We start from the raw sequence: 12,519 nt of genomic DNA on the forward strand, positions 1-12,519 counted from the left end.
CTTGGCAAGACCCCAAAGGCAGGACTCCTCCTTTGCTTGCCTCCAGTCGTGGCAGACTCACCACCTCCCATTCAGCTGTTCCTCCTGGACAGCTCTACCCGGTAGAAAATCCCACCGTCCCCACCCCACCAGGTCCAGTGAGGGGTGGCCTGTGGACACCAGCCTGAGCTCCCACACGGGGTCTCACCCAGAGCATTGCATCAGCCCCTCCAATGTAAAGCCCCTTCTCTCCCTCCCCCCTTACCCTCCTTTCTTCCCTCCCAAACCCCCACACCCACAGGGTTCACTCTCCAGTCCACCAAAGGGCTCTGGTCAACTCCGGGAGGGACTTCCCTCTCCTCATCCCTCTGGCCCTCAGTGGTGGTGAGAGCCCTCTTGCTTCTCCCCACACTCCGCAGGGGCCCCAGGACCCAGGCCCCATGCTCACACTGGAGGGTTGGGGGCCCAGGACCCCAAAGGCCTGGTGCTCGCATGGAGGCTCTGGGCCCCCGTCCTTGGCCCCCAGTGTCGCTCCTCCTGCCCCACGGTCTTGGTGTCACCACTGAGGCAGCAGGGTCGTTTGTTACCGCTGCCACAATAACGTACCACAGATGGGGTAATTCGAGCATTAAGAAACAACAGAACCTTATTTACGCTCCGCGGGGGACACAGCCCTGTGACCAAGGACACATGGGACCGCATGGGGGGAGTGGGCAAGTCCCTTCCGGCCAGTCTCCCCTCAAGCCTGGCGGAGCGGCCTGCCCACATGGGACCCAGCCCTGGAGCCAGGCCATGGTGAGGGAGAGGCCACATCGGGCCCTTGCCCGCCCTCCCCGACACACCACAGGGTTCCTTCCTCCAGCAGGACTCCGGTCCCGGGGTGGCTGGGTGGTCAGGCCCAGTGCTGGGCCACAGGTACAAAGGAACCGTGGCCATGCACTTGACAACCTGGAGGTCAAGTGATGCTCCCAGGCCAGGCTGACTCGCTGGGGCGGCCCCATTACAGAGCCCCCGGGCCTTCCCCAACCTCACTTTGGCAATCAGCCCCGCAGCAGCTCACTTTCCCCATCCACGTGGCTGGGCCGCAGGCGCCCAGGGGTTCGGTGGAACGTGACTCCAGGGTTTCCAGATGAGACGGGAGCTGGAGTCTGTGAACCGAACAGAGCAGATGCCAGCCTGGTGTAGATGGGCCTCGTCCGATCAGTTGGGGGGCACACAGGACCTCGGGCAGAGAGAGAATCCGCTCCCCGTGCCGTCCCGCTGGGACGCGGGACTGCTTGGCCTGGGGGCTCCGAGTGGAGCCCACGATGGGCTCTGCTGGGTCTGCTGCTCGCCACCCGCCGGTTGTGGCCTCACAGCCTGCACTGGGTGACCGGTCCCTTAGAGCGACTCCCATCCCCGCATGTGTGTGTCTGTCTCCTTCTCTGGAGAACACTTTTCCCTTCTGGGCTTCACAGCTCTTGGGACAACGTAGGGACTGGGATGTCTCCTGCCTTCCAAGAACCCAAAGCCAAGCGAGGGCACAGCTGCGTGCCCAGGGCCTGGCACAGGGCAAGGGTCCAGTGGAGACCCGCAGACAGAGGACTGGTGGGGTGCCAGGGGTCGCTTCCGGCTGACGGGACAGTCGAGGCGTGCTGCCTGGGGTCCACTCGCCGGACAGCAACGGAGCTGGGAGCACACCCGTGCCCCTGGCCCTCCACAGCACCTCTCCGGGGACACAGGGACCAAAGACTCTCTGAGGCCTCCCGGGGCCAGCCTTATCTCGCCCTGCAGACACCAGCGGGTATGAAACCCAATCGATGGAGACGCATGTGCATCTGATCACACGAGGCCGGGAAGTATTAGCAGGCTGGGAGCAGAGCTGGGGGCCGGTCTTGCGTGGCCGGGCCTTGGGGTGTGCCGATAAACCCCCACAGGGTGAGTGGCAACGACGTCAGGCCCCGTGGGCCCCAGGGGCAGCAGGCCATCGTCCAGCCAGGCACGGCAGCGTCGGGGGGTGGGGGGGATCGTCTGGTCCCAGGACCTCAGGAAGGCGAACTGCCAGCAGGACCCCCGATGTCCCCAGCCCTCCTTGGCTGTGTCCCTAGAACAGGGACACCACACCGTGTCCCCTTACACATGAAGATGGGAAGGGCTTTTTGGGAGCACGCTGTGCTGACCACTCTCCACCCGGTCCTCCACGGCTTCCGCCCCCAGAGGCAGAGCCAAGCGCAGGGAGCCTCACGTCTGCCATCTGACCCCGACACCGACCATCCGCGGCCCCAGCACGGAGACACGCAGGGCGCACCCCCACCTGGCACCTCATGACCTCGTGTCCAGAGCAGGACGGGGAGGGTGCAGGGGTGGGAACCAGGTGGGGTCCTCTCAGAGGCGGGGTCAAGCAGGGGCCAGACTCTGGGCTCCCCTCCCCTCCGACAGCCCCCCTCACCTCCCGGCCTTCCCCACCCCGGCTCTGCCTCTGGTTTTGATCCATGAGCTTTCCAAGGGCTGCAAAGCTCTGGAACCAGAAGCCGGGAGGGCAGGGACGGGGCACTGACCCCTTATCTTGTCTGTGTTCGGGGCCTGGGAAACTGGCAGCTCCCCTCCCACACCAGGCCAGCGGCCGATCTGCGGGGTCACTGCTATTTCTGCCAAAGGGGAGAGGTAATTATAGCTCAGCGTTTGCCAGTTGGCCAAGTTCTGCCGCCCTGCCAAGGGGCCTGGGGCGGGGACGCCTGCCGGCCGCAGACTTACCCCATGGGCCGGCCAGCGGCAGCTCCAGACCAGAGCAGCAGGAGGCTGCACGGGCCCGGGGCTGCCTCTCCGGGGGCCCGAGAGCGGGCCAGCAGCACCCTGAACCACTCTCGCTGGAGGACGCCGCAGAGCCTGGCTTCTCGGACCCCGGAGGGAGCCAGGTGAGGGCCCAGCTCAGGGCGATAGGGGGAAGCTCACTTCCCATTTGGGAATGAAGCTGCCGGAGTGGAGACTCGCAGCCAGAGACGCCGGCAGAGAACCTGGCCCAGGCGGAAGACAGGAGGCAGGAGACAGGAGACAGGAGACAGGGGGACAGGGGACAGGCGGACAGGGGACAGGGGACAGGCGGACAGGCAGGCGGACAGGGGACAGGCGGACAGGGAGACAGGGGACAGGCGGACAGGTGGACAGGGGGACGGCATCTGGGCAGGGAACTCTGCGTGGCCCTAGGACAAAGACTGAGGGGGCCGTCCATCCCATTCACCCGGGACTTGGGCTTTCCATGCTAAAACGAGCACATTCCCAAGCAAACCAGGGTGGTCAGTGACCCCAGAAGACCCAGGCCCCTCTGAACCTCATGCCTTGTCTGAAAAGTGGGAGTGGTGGGTGCTCGCAGAGAACCCTGGTTCCCGGCACTCTGAGCCCTTCCCCGGCGGCCCAGCCAGACCCGAGGGAGGGCCCTGCCAGCCCCTGATCCATGCTCCTGCCCGAGGCCCGGCCGCTGCGGGGGGTGACTTGGCGGTTCCCACCACAAAGCCGGGGAGCCCGTCTCTACAGCTCTCCCCGGCCATGAGCCGAGCGCGGTCCCTTCGGAAGTGGCCAGCAGCCAGGATTCTTGTCGGGACAGCAGGGCTGGGCACGGACACCAGCGAGCCCTCCTCAGAGGCCCTGGGGTCCTGCTGAGGGCAGGTCTATGCAGCCACAGCCCGGTCGTGCAGGGAAGGGAGTCACTCTGGGCACTTAGCCCAGACCACAGCACTCGATTATCCCAGGGAACTGGCCCTTTTGTGAGCCGACCCAACAGGCAGGAATCTCCGTTCTGGCCCCCCGTGCACGTGGGTCACCCCCCGACTCAGAACACACCGTTCGCTGGGTGCCTACTGTGTGCAGTCCCCTCCGGGAAGGTCGGCACATCTCCTCCATCTCCATGGTGTACTGGATGGTGGCGTAGACCTCCAGTCTACACGGGGGCCCGGAACTCGGGGTGAGTGACCCCCCAGGTCTCCCTGTGGCCGGAGTCTACCTGCCCCCTTCTGCCTGGGGCTCTCAAGATCAGGATCTCCCACTCCAGGGCACCCCCGCACACAGCAGACAGCCGCGCCCCTGACCCGTGTCCAGAGCCGTGGGGGAGCATCTGTGGAGCCTGCCAGGACAGCGCCTGGTCCCCACACCCCGGCCTAGGCAGGCGCATCAGGGCAAGCCCAGGGAGCAAGCCGTCAGCCAGGGGCGCGCCCCGGGGTTCTCCTCTTGCTGAGGTCAGAGATGTGTGTTATCTGGGGAGCAGCCAGCCTGTCCTGGGCTATGAGTGGGCTGGGGACAGCCGGCCCTTCCTGGGGACCTCTGCCCACTGGCCCTCACTCTGCCCCCCATTCTCCTGAGGGGAGGCCAGCGAGGGACTGCCCACGGCCTCCTGTCCCCTTCCCCAGCTGGAAGAAGGTGAAGTGTGTGTCCTGGGGCCTCAGCAGCCCCCCAGCTTTCATTCAGACAAGCTGCTCAAGTGAGGGGGAGGGAGGGCAAACACCACGCAAGGCCACCAGGCCCCGTGGGGACGGCTTCCTCCAGGGCCAGACTGTCCAGAGGCCACTGCCCCACAGCTGTAATGGAAACTTCTCAGCTGGCCCGGGAGCCACAACAGCTCCAGTTTCCACTCTGCTCAAGGATGCGATCGCCAACGGACTGGGGGCCAGGCAGGTGGGTGAGATCACCCTGGGGGCAGCCCCTGCAGGAGCCCGGGTGGGCCGGGCCGGGGCCCGTGCGTGTGTGCGTGTGTGTGTGCGAATGGGGGGCAGCAATGTGAGTGTGTGTGCGCACGGGGCTTGGGGGGAGGCTGCGCACGTATGTGGTCTGTGAGCCGTGGGGCTCACAGCTCCAGCCTCTGCGGGATGAGGTCCCGACGTGGTTCTCCTACCTGCACCAGCCCCGCGGCCCCTGGGGGAGGAGTCTCCGGGACAGGTGTGCCGGACAGGCGCAGGCTGCGGCTCCCCTCGTTCCAGCTCCAGACCTGCCGGCTCAGGAGGAGACCCTCGGTCTCCCCAGGGCTCCGGGACCTCCGGGAAGCTCTTGCAGCCCCTGAGCCGGGCTCCTGCGGGCAAACAGGCACCTTGAAGGGGCAACAGGAGCCGGTGTGGGCTCCGAACTGGCTGCCCGCCCCGTGGTCACATCGGGGGAAGGCCCACTCCCCGAGCAGGCCTGCACTATGTGGGGTGTCCGAGGGACCCCTGGCGAGCATAGAGACGTACCAGCAGGCAGTGGGTGGCCGGTGGCATGGGGTGAGCAGGGCACGGGACGTGGTCAGCCTGGCCCGGGAGCCGGTGAGAAGCCTCCCAGGCAGCATCACAGAGCGATGGCCGGACAGGTGGCCCAGCCCTGGGGCTCGGTGCAGCTGGAGGCGGTGAGCCGGGCAGGAGCTGGTGTGAGCTGTGTGCAGAGCTGGGGCTCTGGGAGCAGTGGCCTCGGCTGCCGTGCTGGGCTACAGAGGATAAGCCTTGGTGGGCCAAACCCCATAGACGGTCAGGGCTCTTGTGGACGCCTGGCCTTGGCCAGACCTTAGGCTCCAGGAGAGCCTAAGTCTCCCCCCACGGCTCCCCCGGCCCCGGCCTGGGGCAGGCCCTGTGCCTCAGGCACCCTTGGCCCCTCTCTGACCGGCAGGCCCAGCCAGGCAGGCCCCCACCTAGAGACAATGGGGGGCAGACAGCGACCGAGGTCCCTACTCCCAGGGGGTAAGAATGTGCCCTCAGCAGAGGTGAGAGGCTGTTGACCAAGAAGCTTCGCCCTCGGGGTGTGTCCTCTGTAGTGGGAGGGTGGTGGTGACACTCCCTGGGCTCCAGGCCTGAGCTATTTTCCGCCCTTTATCACCCATCAGTCACGAGCGGCCTGAGTGTGGAGGGCACTCCTGTTACGCACTGTCCGCTGCCACAGGCTCCGAGGCCTCCCTGCTCCCATGCAGGGCCCTGCCCTCGGCAGTCCAGCCTGGGGAGGGGGCCCTGCCAGCGGCTGGAGGGGGGCGGGGGGGGGAGCCGGGAGGCGGAGCCAAGAGTATTCCTCCCCTCCTCCTGTTTGGTGCGTGGGGAGACGGCGGCCCCGGCCAGTCATGCTGTTGAGAAAGGTCACTGAGCCACAGGAAGACAGAGCCCAGGACTCAAGCCAGTCCTGGGGGTCGGCAAAGGCCTTCACCTATCTCGGAGGAAATGACATTCAAGGGGAAGCCGGAGCCCGAGCCAGACTGACGGCAGAGACAGGGCGAGGCAGGGGGCATGGACGGTGGGCAGCAGGAGGCGGGGGGGAGACCAGCCGACAGCGGACGACGACCCAGGCAAAGGCACTGGGCTGGAGAAGGCCCGGGGCTCCCATCCTCACACAGGCAGAGGGGCCCCAGGCTCTGTGCCCGAGCAAAGCCACTCTCCCCGAGTGACTGTCCCAGGCTCACCCCGAGCCCCTGACACACAGCGGTGCCCGCCCTCCCCAAGCCCGCGGACGAGGTCGAGCTTGTGATCCCTATTTTCAGCTGAGTAGACTGAGGCGGAGAGTTAGGGGCCTTCCAAGGTCACGCAGGTCACACAGGGCCTGTGATGAAGCGGGTGGGACCCACCGGCTTCCTGCACCGGAGCCGCAGAGACACCCACGGACACACTGCACACACCACACACACGTGTGCGCACGGGCCTGTTCACACTCAGACACACTCGTGCACACGCACGCACGCACCCACATGCTTGTGTGATCACACGCCCTCGCCGTACACACGCAGAGGCGCTCCACGTGCACAAGCACACGCACGCTCACATGTACAGACGGCACCGTGTGTGTGCACGCATGCGCACGGACACACGCACACTCACCCATGCACACACGTGCACGCTCGCACACACGTGCACGCGTGACGCCGTCCCCGGTCCCAGGCAGGGGCCGGGTGCTGCAGGGCTCCGAGCGGGGGCTCTCCGGGGGCCTCTCCAGGCCTGTCTCCTCACCTGAGGGACCGGCACACGTTCTTGGGAGGCCGCCCTCCCGGCCGTGTCCCCTCCCTGGGCTCCGGGCTCCTTTCCTGACTCCATTTGCGACAAAAACCTGACGCTGAGGAGGAGAAAACCGCTCGCTTTAGAGCAACCGAAGCTGCCCGGTGCGGGCCACCGCCACCATCACCGCCACCATCACCGCCACCGTCACCGCCACCGCCACCGCCACCGCCACCGCCACCGTCACCAGGCTCTGCACGGCTGCGGCGCCAACGCTGCCAGGCGAGGCACGCAGTACCCCGCCGTCTCCCCAGGGAAGGCTGCACGGGGCCCGTACCCCCTTGAGGCTGCCCGCCCCTTGGGGGACCCTGACGGCCTGTGTGGAGACCGTGTGGGACCCTCCGCTTCAGCCCCGCTCTCAGCCCTGGACACGGGGTGGGGTCCTTGGACGGCAGAAGACAGGGACGCGCCACACAAAACCCCGCCGTTCACCGTGTGCAGAGGCGGCAGGGCTGTCGTCCGAGGACCCAGACCGGGGAGCCAGGGAGGATCCTGGGCCGGGGATGAAGGGGAGCAGGGCCCTGTGCCAGCCCCAACTCCTCTCCTTCTCCGGGGGAGGCAGAGACTCCCCTGGTGTCCACGTGGCCTCAATTTCCCCACATGTACACTGAAGGGGGGGCCAAACCTCGGGGCCCTCGAAAGACTCGAAGGACTCGTGCTCAGGGCCCGGCCTCACCTGCACGGGCTCCGGGCGTGGTCTGTGCCCACAGCAGGGGCGGGGCAGGTCTCAGAAGTCAGGGACCTTCCAGGGGAAAGAGAATCCCCCCGAGAGGGGCCATAGCTGGGAAGGACAATGCTAGGCCGTCACAGGCTCACGGTGGACTTGGGGAGGCACCTCCTTACAGCTAGTAAGGAAGTTAGACCTGGGCCGGGGAGGGACGGACGGACGGAGAGACAGAGACGAGAGTCTGCGGGGACCCCACCAGCTCCAGCCCCTCACGGAGCAGGAGACCCTCTGGGGCAGCCTTCCCAGCCCCACTCAGCCCCAACAACGCCTGGCCCTGGACCCCTTCCCTCCCACCCCAGAGTCCCCGACACGCCTCCAAACACTGCACGGGACGTGGTCAACGCACACGTTCGGAGCGCCCCGGGCCAGCGGCTGGTTGTAAGTCACGGATGGCAGCCGCGTGGAGCCCAGCGCGGCCACCAGAGCTGATGGGGGTGGGGGGCGCCCGCTGCCTGCGAGGGTGCTGGGAGCACCAGCAGGAGAGCTGCACCTGCTGCCGGGCCCTCCGTCTACTCCGACCAGTGCCGCTCGGACAGTAACGGTGTCTCTGCTTCTCTCGGGGCTATGTTCCAGTAAATGAAGCCCGCAGCGCAAGCCTTGAGCCCCAGCGCCCGGCCGGAGACACGACATCACACCAGGAAGAATGAAGAGGCCGCTCCAGGCTGGCCAATGCCCAGGGCAGGGAGGGTAAGGCTGGGTCCTGGACAAGCCCTGATCCCAGGACTCCAAGGCCAAGTGCACCAGGGTCAGCCCTCAGGGCTCCCGCTGGGGCTGGGGAAGGGGGAGCAGAGGCAGGAGGCACGGTCCCTGTCCTTGCCTGAGCTGTCCTGGCCCCAGGACTCCCAGGAGAGGAAATCACTTGGGGGGGCTGGTGGCTCTTTAAAGATTCCACCTGACAGAGGAGGTTAGAGGCCCCTAGTGGGGGACACTTGTCATACCCAGAGGAGCAAGGCCACGGCCCGGGCAGGCAGGATGGGCCAGGAGAGAGTGCCCGCGAGGCAGAGGAAGTGGGAGCCATGGCAGGCTCTGGAGAAAGGCAGCAACAAGTCCAGAGGCTTCCCCAGCGAGGTCACCTTGCAGCTCAGGGAGGAGGGCCTGCAAGTGGGGGAGGGTGGAGAGAGGAGGACCAGGATGGCCTGTGAGGGTGCAGCTGGGACAGGCCCAGGCCAGGGCAAAATGGGGACCAACTTCAGACCTGAGTCCCCACCTAGCCTCTCTGCTCATGGCCAGGCTGGCGGCAGGCCACGGGCACAGGAGTCCCAGCCGAGGGGAGGGGACAGCCATGAGCTGGGCCCACCCCCAGGATTAGGTGGGTCCCATGTACCCCAGAAGGCCAGCAGCAAGCTCTGTGTGGCTGGGACCTCCCAGCCCGGAGCCATTCAAAATGGGTGTACCCAGCTCAGAACAGTCTGTTGTCCCCATTTTATAGGTGGGAACACTGAGGCTCAGAGCAGTCTAGCAACTCTACATTCCAAACTCAGCGTGGGTGGGAGGGCAGCCCCTGCGCAGGCACCTGTGTCCAGGCTCTATCCCTCTCCAGCCTGGGTCTCACGCCCAGATCCCTCCCGGTGGCCACGGGTGAGTGAGAGGCCCACTGTGTGACACAAGCCAGGCACTGAGCTCAGACAGACCTGGCTCAGGGCCCGGCCTCCCCTGTGGTGCCCGGGCACAGAGGAGACCTGGGGCCCAGCATTTCAGGACTCAGTGAGGTTTCGTGTAGCAACTGGGGCAGGAAGACGGCCCTTGGCGCACATTCACAGTTACCATCATCATCACTGGCATCACTAAGGCCCTGTCGGGGTTGGTACCAGCCCCTGGGTCAGGCCACCAGGCAGGGGCAGCAGGTGGACCCGTCCATGGGGTCTCCACGCACCCCCCAGCAAGTCCCCCCCCCCCCGGCCCCGGGGCGTCCCTCTGCACAAACCTGGTGGCGGCAGCAGGGATCCTGGCCAGGGCACCTCGTCTCCAGCCCCAGGGGCTCACTTCTCTCTTCTTCCCTCTGCCTCCCACCCCTGTCCCAGGAGGGCGACAGGCAGTGCCCCCCCTCCATCCTGAGGCGGAGCCAGCCACAGCGCCGCGGCCACGGGGCCGAGCCACAGAGGACCTCGAGGCTGGTGCGGTTCCGGGAGCCCCCGGAGGCGGCCGTCCACTGTAAGAACAGCAGGCGAGCAGTCATGGGGCGGGGGCCGGGGAGCCACACGGCCCAGGACCTCACGGGGGGCCATCAAGAGGGACCACTGCCCCCTGTCCTGTCTCCACAGACAGAACCCCAGTAAAACCCAGGCCCACAGCTCAGGCTAGACACAGAGTAATGGTCGGGAAAACAGGAACCGGCAGGAAAAAACAAATCTGAGCCGCAGTGGAGGGCCGGTACAGGGAGGGCAGTGGGCAGTGCCCCGCCCACTCTTCCCGCCAGCCCGGGACGCCTCCCGCTGCCCCGCAGCGCCTCCCATGCCTGCATCCTGCACTGCCCACCTCCCGGATTCCCCCAGCCCCAGAGCCCCTCCCCGCCACTGGCCCTCTCCTTCCCTGGCCCCTTTGGCCCTGCCGTAGGCCTGCTGGTGGGACCGGCCCCTATATCAGCTGGCTCCACCACAGAACAAGTTACCGCAGACTCAGAAGCTTTGAGTGGCCCACGTTTATTATCACAGTGACCCCGTGGGTCAGGGATCTAGGCTTGGTGTCGCTGGTCCTCTGCTCAGGTCTCCCAAGGTGGCCATCCGGGTGTGGGCCGGGACCGCCTCCCAGCGGAGGCCCAGGGCCCTGGTCCAAGCTCACAGAGCTGTTTGCGGACTTGGCTTCCTTGCAGCTACAGAACCCACAGCGCTGCGCCTCCGAGACCAGGAGCGGACGGACACTCCCTCTTATTTACACAGCTTCCCTGGTGAGGCCAGGCCCACCCAAGATACTCTCCTGTAGATGGACTCCAAGTCAGCTGATTGGGGTTTGCCCCTCTGCTGCAGAATCCCTTCCACTTTGCCTTATTCTGCTGAACAGAAGCAAGGGGAGGATGACACTAGAGGGCCCGGAATCACGGGGGCATCCTAGATCCCACCTGACACTGCCCCCAAGCAAGGTGCTTCTTGAGACCTGCCGAGTGGTGGGTAAAACTCACGGACGGCACATGCTGGTGTCTCCCCGGATGGCCCACCCTAAACATCCCATCCAGGTCTCAGCTTTTCTCCCAAGGGCCCCGTGCCATTCATGGGACTCCTCACACCTGCTCTCTGCGCGCGTCCCTCCCGGGTCCAGCACTCGCCCCCACAAGCTCAGCTCTGCACTCCCCCAGGAGCTTCCCAGCAGCCCTGCAGACAGAGACTCAGTGGGCGGGGAATCAGGGCCCAGGTGGTCCAGGGGTTGGCCTGGGCCTCCCCAGTGCACTGTGGGGGATGGACAGGAACGAGGGTCCCGCCCGGCCCTCTCCCAGTGCCAGCCCCTACGGTCCCACCCCAGGACCCCTGCAGGCCCCCCCGAGCCACCACGGGGTCACCGCACTCCACACTCCCACAGGCTCTGAGAGCAGCACCTAGCCTCTCGGGCTCCCCGAGTTCTGGCAGCCTGAGCCTAAAGCCGGGAGGCTGGGGGGACCCCTGGGTGATGTGTGGGGGAGCTGGACGGGGCTGTGTGGACCTTCCACCTGTGAAACGGGGTGGCTGTACCTGATTCGGCCCATCTCTGGGAGCTTTGCGGGGTGGCCGTGAGATGCGGGGTCCTGAGGACACTGGACAGGCAGAGGCAGCATGCACCCCCAGGCGGGGACCCTCCCTGCCCGAGCCCACCCTCAGTTCTCCTTCCCAGACATCGCCAGCAGGGAGACCACCACGGCCACCACCACCACCAGGGGTGAGTCTGAACCCTCGCACACCCCCAGGGCCTCCAGCAGGGCCCCCCCCAACCCTGGCAAGGTCACTCTCTTAGCCAGGACCCTGACACACTGTGCCCCTGTGGTCACTCCCCCGTACCCTTTCCCCCAGGGAGGATACTGGGGCACAGCTGACGGGAGGCTCTTCGGAACCCACCCAACACTGGCAGAGGCTCCAGGCAAGGATAGGGGTGTCCCACTTCCCATGGGAACCATGCGAGACACCCCAGGGACCCACGCCAAGGAAGCCCACACTTGGGGTGAAACTTGCTCTGTCTGCAGCCTCCCCACCAGTCCTGCAGGGAGGAGGGAGCCCCGCAGGGTCCTCACTGTGGGGCCAGGCCTGCGGGCAGGGGCTCATCGGGTCCCCCTCCGCCCCCGACCCCAGCGCCCAGCCGGCTGCGGCCCCGAGGCGGCTCCCTGCTCCTTCGGCTGTCCGTGTGCGTCCTGCTGATGCTGGTGCTGGGCCTGTGCTGTGGCCGAGCCGAGCCCGTGGCGCTGGCCCTTGACAACCTGCGGGCCCGGATCCTGGGGCTCAGCCTGTACCTGAAGCACACGGCCCTCTCCTGCTGGCGCGGCCTGCTGCAGCTCTGACGGGGGTGGGCTCCCCTCCAGGCCTGCGACTGGCCGAGTTGGGGGGGGGCAGGAGCCCCGACAGGCGGTCCCTCTTGATGCCCACGTTGGGCTCCACTACGCAGTTTTATTATAAAGAGAATCCACACATGCTTTGGCCCCCGAGAGCCCCCCAGGCCCTCCCTCACCCCGGTGGGAGCTCTCCGCACCCTTGGGCCAGGCCTGGATGTGGCCACGCAGAACCCCTCGATAGGGACGCCGGCCCTGTACCCATGGGGTCCCTCAGAGGGACACTGGCCTTTGCTGCTTGGGGATTGAGGGGCCTGGACCTCAAAACCCAGTGGAGACAGGTGGGTCTGGTTGCTGGGTGCGTCCTCCCTCCTGACGCTACACACAGGGCGGGAGCCTGGGGT

General features: G+C 66.4%; 1 protein-coding gene across 1 annotated transcript; it reads left to right on the top strand.

Annotated features, from left to right (window-relative positions):
- The first annotated feature begins 8,247 nt into the window (after positions 1-8,247).
- On the top strand, positions 8,248-12,127 carry LOC111148463 (chromosome unknown C14orf180 homolog). The gene is made up of 4 exons (XM_022505021.1): positions 8,248-8,358; positions 9,693-9,822; positions 11,470-11,514; positions 11,922-12,127. The coding sequence occupies exons 1-4, from the start codon at positions 8,248-8,250 to the stop codon at positions 12,125-12,127; spliced, it is 492 nt and encodes a 163-aa protein (XP_022360729.1).
- The last annotated feature ends 392 nt before the right edge of the window (positions 12,128-12,519 follow it).

The sequence above is a fragment of the Enhydra lutris genome, unplaced genomic scaffold, assembly GCF_002288905.1.
Source record: "Enhydra lutris kenyoni isolate GAN:26980312 unplaced genomic scaffold, ASM228890v2 scaffoldscaffold20, whole genome shotgun sequence".
NCBI lineage: Eukaryota > Metazoa > Chordata > Mammalia > Carnivora > Mustelidae > Enhydra > Enhydra lutris.